Consider the following 21,569-nt stretch of genomic DNA (forward strand, 5'->3'; position numbering starts at 1 on the left):
GCAGCCTAGTTCTCACCTCAGTGGTACGGGTCCCATGTCCTTTCCATCACCTCCATCACCACTTGCCAACACCAGGGTTTATTCTCACTTTTACTGCCTCTTCATTCGCACTTTGCCTCTTACTCATTGTGTCATTCATTCTGTAGTCACTTTTCATAGCTGTCAAAGAGTCTTGATTAAGAAAGGTGTAGTTGGTTATGTTTTCTGAAGCCCCTGGAGCTCACAGCACAGTTCAGGCATTTGTGAAGGTCCACCTCAAGATGGCAGTGTTCACCATGACAGTCTACTCAGCCTTTGAGCTCAACAGCTTGCCTTTTACATCAGCAGCACCACAGCCAGAGATCCCTGGATGAAATTGAGGGTTATCTACTGCATTGAAATTAAGTAATGACTGGATGGCAGTAGGAATTAAATAATGGCAGGATCTGTATGGCTGACTCTGACTTCCATTTTATTCAATCTGCTGTTCTCTGGTTACCTTGTGTCACTTCTGACATGTCATTTTGTAGTTACTCGACTCAGTTTCGCAGTTTTAGCCTTCTCTCGCTGCTTTGAAACCTGTCAAGTAAGATCATCTGCAGTTATGGGCAATTCCAAAGTCACATCATAGCCCCCTCAGATCATCACAGCTCCAGCACGAGGCAGTAAACATAAAAAGAAATGCAATTCACCCATTACGCAAAGAGCTCGCACCACATGCTGCTGAATGGCTTTGATGACTGGGATAAGTGTCAAGGTTATTTCTTACGGACAAATGCTGATGACTGGCTGCAGGGTGCCAAGTGTGGCGGACAGAGCGTGAGTATGCACCCTGTGCAAACATGCTTAGACAACGGCTTCTCTGTCTAGAGTGCAATTATTAGTGACTCTCACACAAGGCTTTTATTGTGCATGTCTGTGTTTATCATTGGCAAGTCCCATCCATGGAAAATCGTTGCAGCGCTTCTTTTTTCACTGTGCTTCAGTCTTGTGGCTTTTTATGTCCACCCCAATTAGTGTAGCCTACCTGACAACAGCCTAACAGGTTGGCTTATGTGTTTGATGCGTCCCTTTAGAGCCAATGACTGCTATCTGCCTTTGTATAACCATCAACAATGTAAAAGCTTGAGGACGGCCGCTCTTTTTTAACATTATCATCAGCAGCAGTAGGCCAAGCAGCTTCATCATCATCATCATCGTCATCATCATCCCCTCCAGCCTCGGGGTTTCAGTTAAACGTCTCTGCAGCCTGCAGCATCTTCACTGAGCATCTCACCGCGGACGACCCTCCGGTCTGCGTTAAGTGACGTGACTTCGGGCCAATCCTGTTGCTGCTCCGCTTGTCGACGCCACTGAAAGAGAGGGGCGGTGACCAATGACGGTGGTCGGCGGGGTGAGGGGCGTCGGTGTGGTGTACTTCACCACCCCTCCTATGGGTTTACAGAGAGTTAGTGCAAGATATTCTGCTCTGGGAGTGAGAGTGCAAGGATAAACGGCACATACACGCTGCGCATTGGTGTCACACTGAACAGCATTTATATTTAGTTTGGCATCTCCAAGTGGTATCGACTCTGAGATTTCACACCTCTCTTATTTTTTTCTTTTTTTGCATTAATGCCTTCATGATCTTTTTTAACCTTGTGTCTACATCGCCTGATTATTGATGGAGCTCCGTGAACTTGAAACATGACGGGACACGAGTGTCTCTTTTTACGTTCACCTCGTCGGCGCTTTCACCTTAACAGGTAGCCGAGGGAGAAAAAAAAAACCCAAAAAACCTCGGGACATGCACGGGAGATGAGCATTGATTTTGGGAACCGTTTTAATGGAAGACACCACAAACCACTGACCACCTGGCTGTGTCTGCTGGAGAGCGACGCTGATCACCGCAATCACCGCAGGTCGCACAATTAGATCCTGTCCATTCCTGAAGTTAAATGGGGGAAAAGGAACTGCGACATATGCAGCCTCTAATTTACCCCAGTTTGTGCGACCAGCTGTTTTTTCCCCAAACCTGTTCTTGAGTCTGATTACTCCTGCGGGGCGATTTTTTTTCTTCTTTTCCTGGACCTAAAGCCAAATCTAACGGCGCGGACTGAGAAGGATATCTTTACCCGAATAAGCTCGCAGGCACACTGGATGAGAAGACTATGAGCTGACACACTCCGGTTTTTCTCCTGCGCTTTAACGGATTTGGGTATGTACGATAAGAATAGGTCTCAGTTGCCCACTAAGAATCCAAAATCTGACTGATCTCATTTTTGTAGGCTTCATTCATGCGTATTCATTCGCTTAGGAGCCCACACACGGCTAAAGCTCTTTAATTTTGGCAATTTAAGTGTAAAATTAATAAGGCTGTGTAATGTGTTGTGAAGTTTTGTGGCCAAGGGGGTTTGAGGCGCTGAAAATTCTTAGTGACCATAAAATGTGGAAGATTTAGAAAGGAAGAAACAGACATGCTGCAGTGTTTTAGTGATGATTTTTTTTTTCTGTGAATTGTTGCTTAATAAATTTGGGCATATTTAATAGTAAGGCTAAATCATGTGAAAAAATTAAAGTGGACAACACAGCTGACTGTCAGGAGGGGGTTGTTTGTTAATTAGATTTATTTTAATTGAATTACTGTGCATGGCCAAGTTATTTAACTGAAGAGAAACTCTGTCATGTATTCATAGGTTTGTCCTTGGAAGATTCCTGCCATCACATGAAAGGAGTCACTGCTTGTAACACCGTCGAATATAGAGAAACCTTTGAGTTGTGAAGCCTGGGAACACATTTACAACGTCATGGATCTAAAAGATTATTACCTGTTGGGCACCCTACTCGCCTGCATATGGCTAGATCCTTCAATTGCCCAAGAACTGATCTATCCCATCAGAGAGGAGTTGCAAGAAAATGTCCTCATTGGAAACATACCAAAGGACCTAAACATTTCCCATACAAATGCTGCCACTGGAGCAAGTGCTAATCTCGTGTACCGGCTTGTCTCCAAGGCAGGAGATAACCCACTGGTCCGTGTTCTGAGCAGCACTGGAGAGATATTCACAACATCAAACCGAATCGACAGGGAGAAGTTGTGCCCCGGTCCCTCGTTTGAGGACAGCGAGTGCTCCTTTGAAATTGAAGTGGTCATTCTGCCTAATGATTATTTCAGGCTGATTAAGATCAAAATAATCGTCAAAGACACAAATGATAATGCCCCCATGTTCCCATCCCCTGTGATCAACATCTCCATCCCAGAGAACACGCTCATTAACAGCCGCTTTGCTATTCCTTCTGCCACTGACCCAGACACTGGCCCCAACAGTGTCCACAAATACGAGCTGATCAATGGGCAAAGTGCCTTCGGCTTAGACATAGTGGAAACGCCTGAGGGGGAAAAATGGCCCCAGCTCATTGTGCAGCAGAATCTGGACAGAGAGCAGAAGGATACATATGTAATGAAGATCAAAGTGGAGGATGGTGGCAGTCCACAGAAATCCAGCACTGCCATTCTCCAAGTTACTGTAACAGACGTCAATGATAACAGACCAGTGTTTAAGGAGAGTCAGGTAGAGGTGCATATACCAGAGAATTCTGCTATCGGCACATCTGTCGTGCAGCTTCAAGCCACAGATGCAGACATAGGGGCAAATGCAGAGATTCGATATGTATTTGGGACTCAGGTGTCGCCTGCTACAAAAAGACTGTTTGCACTGAATACAACATCTGGCCTAATCACAGTGCAGAGGCCTCTGGACAGGGAGGAGACTGCTATACATAAGCTCTCTGTTTTAGCTAGTGATGGCAGCTCGAGTCCTGCCAGAGCTACTATTACAATAAATGTGACTGATGTTAATGACAATCCACCTAATATAGACCTGAGATACATTATCAGTCCCATTAATGGCACTGTTTTCCTCTCAGAGAAGGATCCCATCAATACCAAGATCGCTCTCATCACAGTGTCAGACAAAGACACTGACATCAACGGCAAGGTCATTTGTTTCATAGAGAAGGATGTGCCCTTCCATCTCAAAGCTGTGTACGACAACCAATATTTGTTAGAGACATCTGCACTGCTTGACTATGAAGGGACCAAGGAATATAACTTTAAAATTGTAGCTTCTGATTCTGGAAAACCAAGCTTGAATCAGACTGCCTTGGTAAGAGTGAGGCTGGAGGATGAGAATGACAACCCCCCTATTTTTACTCAGCCGGTTATTGAGCTGGCTGTCATGGAAAACAACAAACGCGACCTGTTCCTCACTACTCTTAGTGCCACAGATGAGGACAGTGGGAAAAATGCAGAGATAGTTTATCAGCTGGGGCCAAATGCGTCATTCTTTGATCTTGACCGCAAGACAGGGGTTCTGACTGCATCCAGAGTGTTTGACCGAGAGGATCAGGATAGGTTCCTCTTTACTGTAACGGCAAGAGATAACGGGACTCCACCTCTGCAAACACAGGCAGCTGTCATTGTAACTGTACTGGATGAAAATGACAACAACCCAAAGTTCACACACAATCACTTTCAGTTCTTTGTGTCTGAGAATCTCCCTAAATACAGCACCGTCGGGGTGATAACTGTGACAGATTCGGATGCTGGAGAAAATGCTGCTGTTTCTCTTTCCATACTGAATGACAATGAGAACTTTATACTGGATCCTTACTCTGGGGTGATAAAATCTAATGTGTCATTTGATAGGGAGCAACAGAGCTCCTACACATTTGATGTCAGGGCTGTAGACAGTGGCAGGCCCCCTTGCTCCTCAGCTGCCAAGGTGACCATCAATGTCATTGATGTGAACGACAACACCCCCATTGTCATCTACCCTCAATCCAACATGTCTGTCAAGCTTGTCCCTCTCTCCTCTATCCCAGGATCTGTGGTAGCAGAAGTATTTGCTGTAGATGGTGATACAGGAATGAATGCAGAACTCAAATACACCATCGTGAGCGGCAACAACAAGGGTCTGTTCAGGATCGACCCTGTCACGGGGAATATTACCCTGGAGGAGAAGCCAGCAGTTACTGACATAGGCTTACACAGATTAGTGGTCAACATCAGTGACCTGGGATATCCCAAGTCCCTCCATACTTTGGTTCTGGTATTTCTGTACGTCAATGACACTGTCGGCAACTCAACACTCATCTATGATCTCATCCGACGCACCATGGAGACCCCAATAGACCAAAACATTGGTGAAAGCAGTGAAACTTATCAAAGTGGTGACTATTTAACCATAATGATAGCCTTTGTTACTGGCGCCTTAGTGGTGATTATTGTCATCTTTGTCACTGTGCTGCTGCGCTGCCGCCACGCTTCCAGGTTCAAAGCTGCACAGAGGAAAAAACAGGGGGCTGAGTGGATGTCACCTAACACAGAGAACAAGCAGAATAAGAAGAAAAAGCGCAAGAAAAGGAAATCCCCAAAAAGCTCTCTGCTCAACTTTGTCACCATCGAGGGGAACAAACCTGACGATCCTGCCCACGAGCCGATCAACGGAACCATCAGCCTGCCCACCGAGCTGGAGGAGCAAGGGATTGGACGCTTTGATTGGAATGCCACACCTACCACAACATTCAAACCTAGCAGCCCAGACCTGGCCCGGCACTACAAATCCGCCTCGCCGCAGTCGGCCTTCCACCTCAAGGCTGACACGCCGGTCTCAGTGAAGAAGCATCACGTGATTCAGGAGCTCCCATTGGATAACACATTTGTTGGGGGCTGTGACACCCTTTCCAAGAGGTCCTCCACGAGCTCCGACCACTTCAGTGCCTCAGAGTGCAGCTCCCAAGGAGGGTTCAAGACGAAGGGGCCCATGCACACCAGACAGCAGGTAAAAGAGCACTTTTACTGGTCTATAAGTACTGCCTATAACTGCCCTGTTCCACAGTGCTAAAGTGCCAGTCTAGATTAGAGACTTGCTCTAAGTTACTGTGAAGCAGCAGAAAAGAGTGCAGGAGACATACTGCTTCAGCAAGTTCCACTGTTTCTCAAACTTAAAAATGAAAAAAAAGAGAAAAAAGTAACTTGAACACCTGCTAATTAATGGAGTTAATTATGGACTCAACAATCACATGCATAATTTTGGGGGAAAAATTATAGACTGATGTTTTGTCATTAAAATATATTTAAAGTCTTATTTAACAAAATGCAAGTGGGTGAGTGATTGCCTTGCCTTATTTTGTCTATTCGGCACCCAGGTTAGATCACTGGTAAAATGTACCAACATAACATTAATTGTGACTCAATGTTCTTTGTGAAAGAAACATTTTTTTCTTGCCTATCTACTCAAATTACTGTTTTCATCCTAGATAAATGCTGCACACATTCTCCAAAAACTTAGCTGACTTTTCACCTCTCTCGTCATAAAACTGAGTGTATTCATGTTTTTTGTTTGTTTCTTTGTTTTGGTGTGTACTGTAATATCACAAAAGACTTTGTAACCTTTTCAACACCTGCAGCAATAACAACAGTCAATAATTAGCCTGCTGCGGTGGTATTGTGAATGTCACTGTAGGCTTTGCCACATCATCTAAGCTTGAATTAAACGCCTCCTCTCAAAGCACACTAGCGAATTGAGTGAAGCTTGTCTGGAACTTGATACACATCCAATTCAAAAAGGATTAGCCAATAATGAGCCTCAAATTTCAACGTAATCCATGCTGCTTTTTATCAAAGCCTTATTAATTTTTCTGCTAATAAAGCACCACTACACAAAACACAGTTCTAATCTAATGGAACACACGTGGACAAATACAGAGAGCAGCAAAGAGTAGGGAAGAGAGAGCACGCAGAGGGAGGAAAGGAGGCAAAGTGAGAGTGTTGTCAATGGGTCAGGCTTGACAGGTGGTGGTACTGAACCTTTAGGTGGCAGTGTTGCGCTGCATGGCACAGCTTGGCACTATGCCAACCTGCAGTGGACTTATAAATGCAAGGGAGGAGAAGAAAGGAGTGAAACCTATGTTGGTGTTCTTAGTGAAATACTCTCGCCTAATGATGCAGAGGCTGCACCGGGAAGATTGATAATGGCAGTTAGAGATGTGAGTGATAAGATCTATCCGGAAGAGAGAGTGGAATTACAGGGGTGACACTGTGCGACTCCTATCGATGCATACCTCCGGGTCACTGCATCTGGGGTTGCATTTAATGTGTTTCTGTGTGAGAGGTAGCAGTCAAAAGAGGCATTCAGTTTGCCGTCATTTGCCAGGTGCCCTTGGTGTGTGTGTGTGTGTGTGTGTGTGTGTATGTGTGTGGTTGGTGGCGGTGTGTGGAGAGAGGAAGACGAGACGAGGCGATGAAATGGGTGATGGTGGGGGTGGAGGGGGGAGGGGGGGGTTACAACTGTAGAGGAGGACACATGAGATATGACACCATACTGTAAGCACAACTTCATTGATTCTCTCAGTCACCCCACAATTCCACACAAGATTTATTGGAATCAATAATTGTGACAAATGATTCAAAGAAGTACACAAACAGAGCCAGTGTGTTTTATGTAGCGCCATTTATTATATAGATAATGCACTGTTGCAGATACTTTCGCTCACACATGTTCCGCTGCAATGTTCTGTACAATTTGATTGATAATATTTTTGTATGTGCTTGTGTATAGCATAAAGGTAAACCTTATATAAGCTGAGAAACTGACCTCAAGTTGTGCCTCAGTTGTACTACTTTTTCTTTTCAGCCTTTATTGACCCAATGCGGTCTAGTTGAATCTTGCCTAATCATCTCAATTCTATCCTGTCGCCCATTCTTCCAAACTGGAAAATGAAACATGTCCTATAAACTTAAAATTATGTCATAAAATTCACATGTTCATAATCAAATCAGTATTTATTTATTAATTAAAACATATTTAGATCTAAAGAAAGTGCACTACCATAAAAGCTCCAGGGGAAGTTAGATGCTCTCCCCATTAGCAATATCTTTGATTTACTCAAATAAATATGCACTAATATATTTGACTGCACACAAGGGTACACTTTCTTATCTCAGTTTCTTATGATTAGAAGAAAAAGTAATTTTCTACTTTTTCCACTATTAGCTAATATCTATCTTTGGAGATTAGTAATGAAGAGTGTTAAAGCATATCTTGCTGGTTCTGATCAAGACTTCAGATGTGAGGTTAAATGGCAGTTATTGATTGTGGTAAAATGGTTACGCTGCACTGACTGCACTGACATGTTGTCCTGGATAAAGGGTATGTTATCAATGCCACTGTTACATCCATATTTTGATCTTTTTTACACAGTTCAACCATTTATATTGACATGCGCATTCCATCTCCATCACATGAGCATTGATAAACAGTCTCTCATCCAGTATGTCATATTTCTCTTTGACTTCTGCCTGGTTAATGAATAAAAACAGAGAGGAGATTAGCTATTATTTAAGAAAGAATAAAAGCCAAAAAATACTGATTGCCTTTGAGGGAATCTTTAAACAGACATTATGTCTAGAAAGTAATATCAGATTATCACATCCCTGCAGAGAAAGGGTGCTTTGGAAAATAAGCACTACATTATTAAAAGATTTCTTATATATACATAGATAATATTTCAATATCATTCAAACATATTACCAGTTATTTTTACTTGTAAAATGTGGTTTGATGTTCTGTATTGACAGTATGTTCATTAAGGTGCTGGATTGTGATATGAAGCATCACCGAGACAAATGATAGAACATTTAATTTTAGCCTTTACATCGTCACCTTATGAGTAATAAATCACCCATTCTTGTTTGATGTTCACATGAAATAAGCTGTTGGGTGAAGGAGGACGTTTAAGAGAAAGACACGTGCAAATCTTAGGGGAATAGCTTTTAAAATTGACCTTCTCTCTAAGAATTGAAAAGCCATTTTGTTCAGGTGTTCTCAAGAGTCACTTCTATGCAGCATCAGCACCAATCAATAAAAAAGGAAACTGAAAGAAAATTGATTAACAAGCAGGCGGAGAAAAAAGGTGGAGATGAAGGTTGCAGTGGCATCTTCCTCTTATAGAATACAGAACATAGGGAATAGAAATAGCAGACATCTACAGCACCGTCATCACAGACGAATGCCTAGTGGAATCAGCATTATAGAGACCGCAAACTTTGCTGATAGCAATAGGAGCAATCCTTGCCTTTCCCTTCTTTTTTCACTTATTATTTACCCTCCAGGGACCTACATTAGTGTAAACAACACTGAGGAAAAAAGCATGAAAACACTGTCCTAGTTTCACAAGGCAACACAAGCATCTAAGAAACCAAGCATAATCATCGCCGTTTCACCATCAGTAGACTCTCTTCCTTTCAGTATTCTTCAGGGGAGACATAGATGTGACTCGCTAACGTAACATGTGCCCAGTGGCTACGCATTAACCATGTACTGTACATCAGATCCCAGGGCTCATATTATGGACGCATTAACGGGGTTTCACCGAGGGTGCAGGCTTTAAAAGTAGTCAGTGAGATGGTGTATAAAACACCATGCCTAATCAGTTAACAATCCATATATTAAGTCATAAATCAGTCCCATGGTGAATTTGAAAATAAAGCTGTTTATTGTCTGTTGAGTTAGCAAGCATATCTAGATTCATTTGTACATTCTTGCGAATGCACAAGATGCGTCCTTTTTCTCTTTGCTTTGTTATGGTAATATGAATCTATATTATGTTAGGATGCACAATTATGGGTCTTATATAGGGCTCGCAGTTGTGTAACCATGTTGTGCATCAACACCTCATGTGTAAAAAGGCTTAATTGCTGTGGGTTATTAGTATTTTTCTTGCATGGTAGAAAAGCGTAAAAGATGCAAGCACTCAAAGGAAGTGTGGACCTACAGTACAGTTCAGTTATCACACACTGCTCTGATGTACTCCTCTGCAGCACCAATCATGCCTTAGCTCTGGGGACTCAGTATAACAGCTCCCTATTTGGCAGCTTCGCTATAGTTTCAGCACATAAAGAACAAGTGACAACAATCAATATTAGGTCAACCTAATCAAAATGAGTCTGGAGACTTTTGTTTCACTTTTTGTCTACCAAGAATGAGAGCGGTCTGCATCCGGCTTGCATATCATTTTCCCGATTGTTGTGACTATTAAAGTAAAAATAGTTTTGTATCACAGTATCAGCCACAAAAAATGAGCAGGACTTTAAATACACCGTAGATGTAGTATTCAGTTTAAAGTGCGGGATGACAGAAAGAACTGTGAGGAAGAATCTTTTGCGGTGTATTCCTGGAGTTTGTCTTGTCAGTACATTTAATGAATGGACATTCTATGCAAACAGGAGTTTGTACAGACCATTGTAATTATGGAGCCTTGGGGGAGTCGTCCTTCTTGTGCAGGTTCATTTGCCACATTAATAAGTGGATTAGTAGTACGTACGGGGGCTGATGGCAGCAGGAGAAGTTTGAGAAGATTAATGAACTATGACAATGTTGCACCTGAGGGGAAAAGTCTGTTGCAATATCTTCTGGGTTGTGCTGACACAGAGTTTGGCGGTATGAAAGAGGAAGATGGAGAGAGGCCAGTGATTGTTGCCGACTGTGATCATACATCCTTCTCCTCAGCTATCCTGTCACTTCTACGGGATACAATGTTTGTGATCTCTTACACTGTACATGCCTATTATACTTTTGACTGGAGATGTTTTGGTGGATTTAAAAATTTCTTGAAAATACAGACAACAGTTTTTAAAATCTTAACAACAATCCCATGCATACGAATAAACCGTTAAACAGATCAAATAACTGAAGACACACTAATTTATCATACTTGTGAGCAAATTCTGTGTTATCATCAACTGGGTCTGTTGCCAACATCAGTTTAATAATTAAGCAAATTACAGGGAGATGCAAGAAGAAAACTGTAACCTGACTACTGCATTCTCTCATTGATAGAAATGTAGCAGATCCTCAAATCAAATGTAGCTCTCAGGAGATAGTAAGCCAATAAGTCATTGAGTGAAGTTTTTTCAAAGCTTTAAATCATCAGTGGGGGATTTGCAGGGCTCTTTACTGCAGAGAACATGTATTCCTTTAAAAAACTTGTCATGTCCTCTATGTCTAGGTGGGCAAAAGGAAATGAAATGGATTGCGGGCTATACTAAGGTAGTGGGTGTGAGTACTACCAGAGTAGATCATTGCCCCAAGGGGGATCCAGTTTTGTCTGCACAAAACAACAAATAAATCAAAGCTACGTGTTGGTACTCTGGCTGAACTGCGGAGTTCATTTATATGTTTGTATTTTCTTCTGTTGAGAAAAAAATGAAGTGCTACTGATTTTTAATATATTTATATATTTATTTATTTATAGCTTCTTTTATTTTCCATTATTGTCAATCACTGCCAGGGGCAGCATTGCCAAAACACAGATGATGGCAAATTACCAGGAATTACATTTAATTTTTTGTGAACATTTGGTTAATTTTTATTTCTTTTTTTTAAACCATTTTCATACATGTGTTCAAAGTTTTAGTCTGTCAGATGTGATCATAAATACAAAACAATTTTGATAATGGCAAACATTGTCATATATCAAAAGGACATATGTGTGTGTGTATGTGATTTTTTTTTTTTATGTCTTTGTTTGTTTGGGGTTTTTTTTGTTGTTTGTCCATCACTTTTGGCTGGCAACCCATTCATCTCCAACTTCAGCGTCATCCGTTTCTGCAATTTCTCAAAGCAAATTGATTGATGATCAATCTTCAGGGGTTTGCTTTGTGAAATTAATGTTCACACAAAAACCAAAGTCATTGTGGCTTTTGTGGGGCTGTCATTGCTTAATTCATCTCCATGTTTTCACTAATCCACAAAACACATTTCCCATTTTTCTAAGGCAATCAATCAAGTTGACATACTAGCGTCATATTTTTTCCCAACACTGCACGATGAGAAAAAGACAAACTGCAGCTTTAAGGTATGTGAATTTTCAAAAATGTACCTTAAATATAAGAGTAGAGGGTGGAAGAAAATGTTTCTTGACTGCTTGCTTGTCTCCAAAAAAAAAAAAAAAAAAAAAAAAAAGATATAAAAAGATGAAGTTATGATGCTACTTCATTGTTTGAATGCCCCCCCCCCCCTCACCCAACAACCCATATCTCCTTTCCACTCCTCACCCGGCCCCTCCACCCACTCCTTATCTTCCCCGTCTCCAGCCCACACCTTTCACCCATGTTCTATCGGGGTCAATGCTGTTACATGCAATGTTAAATCACCAAGGGTGTGTTCACCTTTGTGTTCTGATCATTTGTGACAGATCAGGGTGCTTTGTGTTCAGCATGTAGCCCCACTTTCTTCCTGCTACCATCCTCTCTCCTTTTATCATCGGAGAGAGAAGTGGGGGGATGTGTAAAAGATGGGCAAAGCGGTGCTGTATGTCCTGACATGACAAACCCAGAGGGAGACGCGTCCTTGTCATTGGGTTGTTGTCTCATGTGACACACAGGCCGCTGCTCTGTCACTAGCGTGTGCCAGTGTCTAGACTAATAGTTGTGATAATGGCATTGCCAGCCAAAACCCCCCTCAAGCAAAGAGCCACACTTGACTTGAAATGTGACTGCCATTGACTGCTTTGCCAGTGGGTCTCATAGCTCACAAAGACTCTGTAACCCTCATCGATGTAAATCTTTCTTGTATATATGAGATGTTTCATGTAAATTGAACTCCTGGTAATCTTGCCTAATGTGCTGTGTTAAACAATAATGGACTTGTTTCATTTTTGTTTTATTTACTTGCCCTGCTTTTTTCCTTTTTCCTTTTTTTCCATTGCTGGGTATACATTAAATTACATCTGAAATAAACAATGCCAATTATTCAGTACACTGCAACTCCGATTCTGTTTTTAAAAGCTTTATTTGAACAGTGCTATTCTACCTTTATAATTTCATAATAAATGTTTCAAAGAGATCATTTCTTTCTTGTTTTTAATTTTGTCTGTTTGGTCTCCTCTGTGATGTTGTGATAAGACATTATGTATAAACTGGGATATGTTTCAGTCAGCTACCAAGTCAGAACCAATTCTAATCAGCGTTTGCCCGCAAACAAGTGCCTCGCCTGATTATAATGCCAAGTTGTGTATTTTAAGAACCAAACAGATTTTCCAGTTTTACTGAATGCATTATCTGAAGTGAGGCACACAAAGACACACACTGACACATAGCCAATGTAATAATTCGACTTACAGTGAAAGTAAAATATTAATTCAAAGTTTATTTAAAGTGCTTGTTTGGTTTTGGAGGCATTTTACCAATTTTTTTTTACCCTCCTACAGAGTCACAGGAGCACATTGTGTCTTTATGTCCCTGCGTGCAGTTCGAAGGCATGTTGAATGCCGAGTTTGGCCCTAGTGACCTAAATACATGAATGTTAATGGGATCATGTGAGCAGCTGCTCTCAAAAGTATGATGCTGAGGGTTTAACACTTTGCGCTTTTTTAGCCTTGGGTTAAAGGTTTGGATTTTTTTCCAAGTCTGTCTTAAAACAATACTTACATGCTGATACTCACTTTTAAAGAGTTATTGATCACTAATGATTCCTCCTATTGATTGTGAAGAGGTCACTTTTTAGCACAACTTCAGTGTAAGAAATGGACAAAATCCAAGTCTTTGTTTCATGCAGATCTAAATGTCTTCTAAACTCTAGCAGCTAATATGAGACTTAAAAGGTTGGAGTGGGTAGCTTCCAAAATTACAGCCTCCTAAGTGTGAAATTCTCTATTTATACCCCACATCTTACTCTGAAGTGCAAAAAAAAAAATATTATTATTATTATCAGCAGGTTTTTCACAAGTTCTCACAAAATCCTTCCAGTGTGTTTGGAATTACTTCCAAAATATGCAGTGTGTAGACTGTATGTGTGTATATATTCATCTGATGTGGCTGTCAGGTAAATGAACTTCAAAGTATACATGCAGAAACATAGTCTTTTACAAGTTTGTCTGACTCTGGGTAAAAAAAGAATAAAATTCTCTTTATGGTTTGTATTTTAAACCCTGTTCTCAAACACTTCTCTCCTGCACAGTACATTTTGTTGTCTCTTTACTACTTGCACACTTCATCCAATTAAGATTTAATTCTGATTGGTGGAGCAGAGGAAACAGTTGTAACTGATCAGTGCTTAATTACATCAGGTGTGCAAGAATCCATTAAGCTGAACAGTAACTTGTGGAAATGAGATGCGATAAAACATCACACAGAACTGGCATCATAAAGTTTGTTTAATATCAGTATCTAATATCAACAATTAAAAAAAAGAAAGTAATTTCCTAACCCACACTATCATCATCCTTATCATCACCACCGGCATTATCATAACATCATAACAAATAGTAATACACTGAAGACATTTTGTATATTTTGGGGAATATGAGGGTAAAGAAAGCCCGTTTGAACAATGTTTCTTTTTTGCCTTGCAAGAACTGACTCTTTGTAGTCACACTTTCATTCGTTAATCTCCAGCTACCTTCCAGTTAGATTTGTCACTTCTTTGCTGGTTTTTGCAGAGAAAGAGAAGGGGATGGGGTGGGGTGGGGAGGTGGAGGAGGGGGGTATGGATTTCAAAGTGCCAAGCCAACACATCTATGGAAAGTAGGCCTAACTCAGCTTAATCTGTCCACTCCGTTTGAAAGCCAGAAGCAAAGCTTAGTCTGCATTTGAGTGAGAGTAGGGGAAAAAAAGAGGATAAATAAATAAATATAGGCTTTAAAGTTTGACCTCATCTATACGGTCACTCAAAAAGCTGTGTGCACTTACTGACTGGAATTTGAAACCTGACTTCTGACCTAAAATATAATCATATCGCCTGTCCTTTCCAAAAAGAAGTCAAAAGAGGCATTGCTAGTATTGCATCTCTGAACATTTTATCAGACAGTGGTGTCAGTGTCTCCCAATCACATGTGACCAGGTTTCCAAACTTTGTGGAATCCATGTGGGTTGGTTAGACTGTAGATAACATGGCTCTTTGAAAATGATGTTGAATTCGTTGGATTTAGTTTGGCAGATTTACTTTTTTTGCTCTTCCACTGATTAGATTTGCAAGCAGACGATGTTAGAGATGCTCTCATGTGTAACCTCCATATGCACATGGTTAATGGAAGAATATGAAAAGTTTTTGTGTGCAAAACATTTCTTCAATTAATATGCCAATGGCAAAATGTATGTTTTTTCAATAAGGAATCAATTAAGAGATAGCACACACGATCTAATTCTTGTCTCACAGAAGATATAACTCTAAACCACTCCTGCGACCAGATGTGTAGTTTTTAGACAGAAAGCCTGCGTATGCACAACATTATGCATATACAGTCTCTGCAGCAGATTTTTAAACCCCTGCGTTCGCATTGTTCTGTTATACAACTTTTTCATCATGAAATTGAGTGCACATGACAGAGCATAATGTCCACTCTTGCAATTATCCACGCAAGGATGATGTCACATGCCTTTTTAACCTTGTTTGGACAGAAACCAGACTAATGTTGTCCTTTGTATTCCACCAGCACTGTTCTCAAAGCAGTCTTTGTTTCATTGACATTATGCACTGGTATATATAGTAAGCCAATAAAGGCAACTGACTAATGACTTGTAGGTGGTCAAACATATAATTAACTTTCAGTGGTGGAAGAAGTATTCAAATCTTTTCCTTCAGTAAAAGTAGCAATACAACAAGGATAGAAAAAGTTGTGCATTCAAAATATTACTTAAATGAAAACACTGATGTATTATCAGCAAAATGTCAAAAGTAATAGTATTCATTATGCAGAAAAAAAAACCCTGAGTGTTCTGCATCATATCATTCTTTGATATTAAGGATGCATTCATATTTAACTTAATTCACTGTTGTGGCTGTTTGAAAATAATTTTAACCACTTCATAGTGGGGAAGTATAATCATAAAGTAGCATAAAAAAATACCTAAAAAAATCATATTTATCATAAGTAGGTGAGTAGATGTACCTGGTTACATTCCACTACTGTAAAGTGACAAAGTATGTTACTCTACAATCTGGAGGGACAATATGTAGGATACACCTATTTATTTTCACGAGAAAAAAAATCTGTGGTTGCACATTTATACATTTCATTGAACTTTGCCGAGACACCGTAGAGACATCTAATGTGCTGAAAAGATTAAGGCTCCAAATAAAAAAGTCCCTCTGAGAGGTTCTCTTCTCTTACTCTTTTTCACATTGCAGCGTCACACTCTGCTCAGTCATAAAGATCTGTGTAGGGGTAGCATTTTTAAAAATACCAGCATGTGTGTGTGAAGTGGCATGAGCATGTTTCCAGTGCGCGCTCAGGACTCAAGCCAATAGGGTTTAAAATTGCGATTGAGATAGGTAGCAGCATCACATCATTATGCCTTTATGACATTTGTATTAAAATGATCATCTCCTATTATGTTTAAAGCATTTATACATTAAAGAATTTATGTGTAGAGCGTTTATGCCTTATACAGTATGATGCAAGCATGTACTGTAAAGGGACATGTGTACAAGTGTCTATGTGTTTTGCTAGAAATTGAGTTTACAGTAAACAGATTTTGTTAGAACAGACTATTGGTCTAAGAGATAAAAAATAAAAGAAGTAAAGTCATCATCGACCCATTTCTTCGATAAAAATAAAGAAATTGCTCATGATTTGATAACTTTGAGGCCAGGTGAGTTATAGATAAAATGCAGCAATAACCAGGACAGGAGATAAGGAGCATAACGTGATATTTCTGTTAAAATAGGCCGAATAGCTGACTTAAGTCCATGGAAAACATATTGACTTCACTGAATATGCATACATATGCTACATTTTCATATCTTTACATGAATTGACAGATGGTTTTTGAACATAGAGCGTCTGGGAGCTTCACTAAATTAGTCCTCTGCCCGACACCATTGCACTGAATTAAAATCAGGATCAGTCAGACACTTGAAGAGGGCCCAAGAGTTTGAGCCTCATATTTTTTTTTCTTCCTGCTGCTGAATCACACTCTTGTCTTATTTCCCTCTAGTGACAGTGTGGTCTAGTCCCGCTGACATTTTCCTCTAGAGTAATCTATCTTAACCAGTGTCTAGTCACTCATGTTTTCCTTTCGGGGGAGAAATGAAGAAAGGTGAGTGTATTCCTAAAATTGAATCCCCACATCTATTTGTCTGTAGACAAAGAGAGAAACTATTTTCATTTTCACCCTTAACAGCCCAGAATCCTTCAGGACAGCAGTGAGTTATGCAGTGATATTGCAGCGAGGGGGAAAGCCCATCCACTGTAATGTATGTATAAGATCTTTATTGAATAAAGGTACAGTGGTCACACCACTGGGAGCCTAAAGTAAATGTTATTTTTCTATTCCCTTTTTGTTTTTAAAGATAGACTGACAAATGTTCACATACTGTACAGTCAATACATGCTTACAAAAAGAGTGAAAGTGGCCTAAAGGTTGTAGAGGTGAACTTTTGACCGGGAGGTTGCTGGGTTGATCCTTGGACAGGCAGGATAAATTAGACTGGGGGAAGTGAAACCACCACTGCGGTGCCCTTAAGCAAGGCACTTAACCCCCACTTGCTCCAGAGGGGTTGCTCAGGGGATAAGACTGTTGTATCGGGCAGCTTCCAGGTATGAATGTGTGTATAATATGTGAGTGTAGAGCAGGGATTTTTTCCCCTGGTGCTCAGTTAATCTACCCTGGATGAAAAACAAACAAAAAACATATCAAGACAAAGAGACATGCAGTGGTCTTTATGCTTCTCCTCTGAATGATGTTTGGGTTTGTAAGCCTTTTAGGGAGATAAATATGATATTTAGATACAGTACACAACTTGTTTGTTGGTTCCACAGGGATTCTTACAGGAAGCACATCACTTAGAATAAAAGCATAAATATGATTTTATGGGGATTTTGAAGGATTTACATTTAAGCACATAGTAATGAAGAACACAGAACTAAAAGGGGACAATTCAACATACTTGTGAAGGGAAAATTTAATGTACAAAATGTGTGTTGTCTTTATGACCATGAACAGCTTGCTTCTAAAAATACAATCTACAGTGGCGAACCACGGTTTCAGCTTCGATACCATAAGATAGCACTTTCCAGATTTGTTCCCTCGGCAAATCTAAAATGTAAAAATGAAGCTAACACTGTGCAGAAACTATCGGTCAAATACCAATTATTAAAAAAGTAATTCCCATCGATATCTGTTGTTCCAGATGAGAGCTTTAGCTGTCTTGCTATTAGCTCTGGGAGAAGTTTGATCCTTCTCATTGAACTGTGGAAGATCACAGAATTAAGTATAAATTATTTTCCATGGTGAAGTATTTTCCATGAGGATAAAGAACATTGATTAATTGGTGTTAAGACTAATTATATATCTCCTTAAATCTGTACCACATCATTAATAGATTGCCTTCATTATGACAACAAAGAGCAACTACACTTAGTGTGGATAGCATATGATTTTCTTTGGCGGAGAGTACAATCAGAGATATGTGTGAATTAGTAGACATATAATGCTCTTCAGGGAGCTAATTAGATAAGAAGTTGTGATGTATGGCTGCTGGAAGGATGTGTGTCAGCCCACTCCTGTTCAATGTATAGACTGCAGATTTGTATTGATTGTATGCTTTGTCTTTTGCCTCAGGCATCAGCATGCTACTGTGTAAGCTGCGTGCCCTGCCTTTGTCTGGTGAGTTGAGCAGATAAGGGTTGTGATAAATCTGCCCGAGAATAAGCTGTCATAGAGGTGCCGCACATGGGAATATTTAACGCAAACATAAAATATGGCTTGTCTGTTGTTTTATCGTCAAGGGTATAAGAAACAGCAGGGTTTTAAAATACTCTTACCTCCTTATTTTTGCACTTTCTCTCTTTGCAGCCTTTGCATACTGTCCCGCTCTTTGTTTGGGCCATAGAGCGGACAAAAAAAGGGGAAAGAAGAGATGCTTTGCACAGAATGGTGAACCAGCACCTTATCGCCACTCAGTAATATGCAGAGGTGTAAAACATTTGGCTAGCTTATTTAGATGAAATGATTTAGTCCTGGTTGTGCAGAGTTAGCGAGGGCTGAATCAAGTAGTGTGTTGGGGACGAAGAGGGAGGAGGTGAAAATTGGTTTCTCCTATCTTACAGCGCACATAGAGACCCTCTCTCTCCACAGTCTCCCCTCTGACGATAACGTGCCCAGATAATGGATATATGCACCCAGATTTATTTCCTATTTCCTGCCACAACTGCTTTTCCAGGAAACTTTTTTTTTAAAAATATATGAGCTTTATGGCTCCTTTCAGCTGTGGCATTCAGAAGCCAGAGTCTGCCATGCAAAAAAAATTGAATAAATAAAAAAAAAAAAAAATAGAGGACGCTTTTTAGAGGGCTGCAACTTTTACTGTAACATGTACAAGAAGGCTCTAATGCAAGCTCAGATACGAAGGAGGGGAAACTTTATCCACTCTTGTTGATTTGCCTCGGTTGTCTGCCCACATAGCATCATTGCAATAAGCTAATATAGGGCACAGCATTACAATTCGTTACAATAGAAATATGACTTTTTTATACATACATCAAAACCTGAAATTGAAGTTTAAGTTTGCTAAAGCATGTGAGATCTAGAACACGGCAGTACAGGGACTGAATCATGGACACGACTGGATGTAACACTGGCGCCCGTTGTTTGCCCCTGTTTCCCCCTTCCCCTCTAATCTTTAAAAAGCTGTGGCTCCGTCTGTCATGTGACATGTGACCCCACTACATGCTTGGTAGGGTGTTTCAGTGTCCCAGAAACCAGCTCAGCCTCTGTTCTGGGAACAATGAGGTTCCTTCACTGCCACAGATTCTGGACTGTGGTTGCCTCTGGCCATACATCACATGGAATCTCCCATGAATGGCGCATGTGCACATCTGAAATTGTGCATGTTTGTGTGTGTATATGTGTGTGTGTGTGCTTGTGTGTGTGGGTTCAGTGATGATGGGACTTTATTCCCTTAACACTTATCCAACACTACTTTAAGCTGTTCACCCACAGAGATCAGTGACTGCCTTGTTCTGGTCCATATCTTCACAGTAGGAAGTGTGTGTATGTGAGAGAGTGTCCACTTATTAATAGACCAGACTCTGGGATGATATTCATAACCAGAGCAGGACAGAAGGGATTAAATGCAGCACAGTGGGCAGATTGGACTGATTAATATCTTAGAGGAGCATGTTCTTTGATTCTGTGTTTATTTTGCGATAGGAACACACAGTTTGGAACCATGTCTATCCTAAGGACAAAGAAGGACATTATTGATTAGTAGTAGTCATGAGGTTTGCCAACTTCTATCAGTCTTTCATCATGTTAGCTATACAGTATTTTATCAGGGAGACACTCCAGTTAAGTGCACACTACAAAAAAATTCAGTATAATTGATTTGTAAAAATCTGATTTTCTTAAAACAAGGCAAATTACCTGCCAATTGAATTGTATACATATATTTTACATATCTACTATAAATCAACTTGACTTGTGTCTTGTTTCACAATGCTGATACACATTTCTAGAACATTCTTTTAAACAAAAGGGAACTTTATTGGAAATGATCTCACCATAGTGGCAAAACTTGTTTTATGAAATATCATGAAGGCATACAGTATGGAGTGTTGACGGCTCAGCACAAGTCTAAATGAGTTGTTAACACAGGAGTCTTTTGCGGTGCAAGCAAGGGTCAGTTTGTCACTTTCCGTTTTGTGCATGAGCACACACACACACACACACACACATACATGCAGCATATTCTATTATTAATGCATCTTTTCAACGGACCTAACTCAGCCACCTCCTATTATTAAACATACGCTTTTATTTTGGTTAGCCTATTTTATATGTGTCAGTAGCCTGTTAGCTGCATTTCTAAAGCCTGTGTGACCCAAAACTGACCTGATTTCTAATCTCAACCCTAGTCCTTAAATTTACACTAACCCAGACACAGTGCAGTTGTATTTAGTTTTTCAATTCCTTAGGCTTTACCAAATGCCATCTCTAATTTTCGATGAGGATCTGGCCTTGAAGGCCCTGGTAATATCAAGCACAAACAATCAATCCTGGCCAATCTCTTGAGGCCTTAATGGACTTGGAAAGAATATTAAGAGGTTTTGTCTGCAGAGAAGCTTTCTGCCACAGCAGTCGTCCCTCAGCTAATTTGTGTTTGTGTGCCAAGGGAGGCCACACACTGGGACTGCTGTAACAGGCTCTCAGTCCTACTTTCTGAGTTGCTGCTGCCAGGCCAACGAACACACGCACACACACAATATGTGCTTCCACATAGGCACAAATATACAACATGGGCTTCATTCTGCATTAAAGAAACCAGTTCCCAGTGAATAGCATACATTTCAACATGATATTTTGGACTATTGATACCAAAGATTTAAGTCTTTTGTGTTTTGATTCTAATGTTGGGCTTCTGTGACACATACAAGATTTTTTCACAATGCTTATTATTTTGTGTGTGAGGTTGCATTTGTTTGTGCAAGTGAGACACAGAGAGAGGGTGGCATTTTGGGATGCCAGGCTGAATGTGGGGTAACCATGAGAATGTGGGACCGGTGCCCAATCCTTGGGTGGTGGTCCAGTTGTAAATCTGCCTTTTGTT

General features: G+C 40.5%; 1 protein-coding gene across 1 annotated transcript in view; it reads left to right on the forward strand.

The window, feature by feature from the left end:
- Positions 1 to 1,406: 1,406 nt before the first annotated feature.
- LOC137180747 (protocadherin-9) overlaps positions 1,407 to 21,569 on the forward strand; it is a 221,964-nt gene continuing 201,801 nt past the window's right edge. Inside the window, exons 1-2 of the mRNA XM_067586022.1 lie at positions 1,407 to 2,176; positions 2,655 to 5,801. Coding sequence (XP_067442123.1) covers positions 2,766 to 5,801 — 3,036 coding nt within the window. The 5' untranslated portion in view covers positions 1,407 to 2,176; positions 2,655 to 2,765. The remainder of the gene's footprint in view (positions 2,177 to 2,654; positions 5,802 to 21,569) is intronic.

Source organism: Thunnus thynnus, chromosome 1 (assembly GCF_963924715.1).
Source record: "Thunnus thynnus chromosome 1, fThuThy2.1, whole genome shotgun sequence".
In the NCBI taxonomy this organism is placed as follows: domain Eukaryota; kingdom Metazoa; phylum Chordata; class Actinopteri; order Scombriformes; family Scombridae; genus Thunnus; species Thunnus thynnus.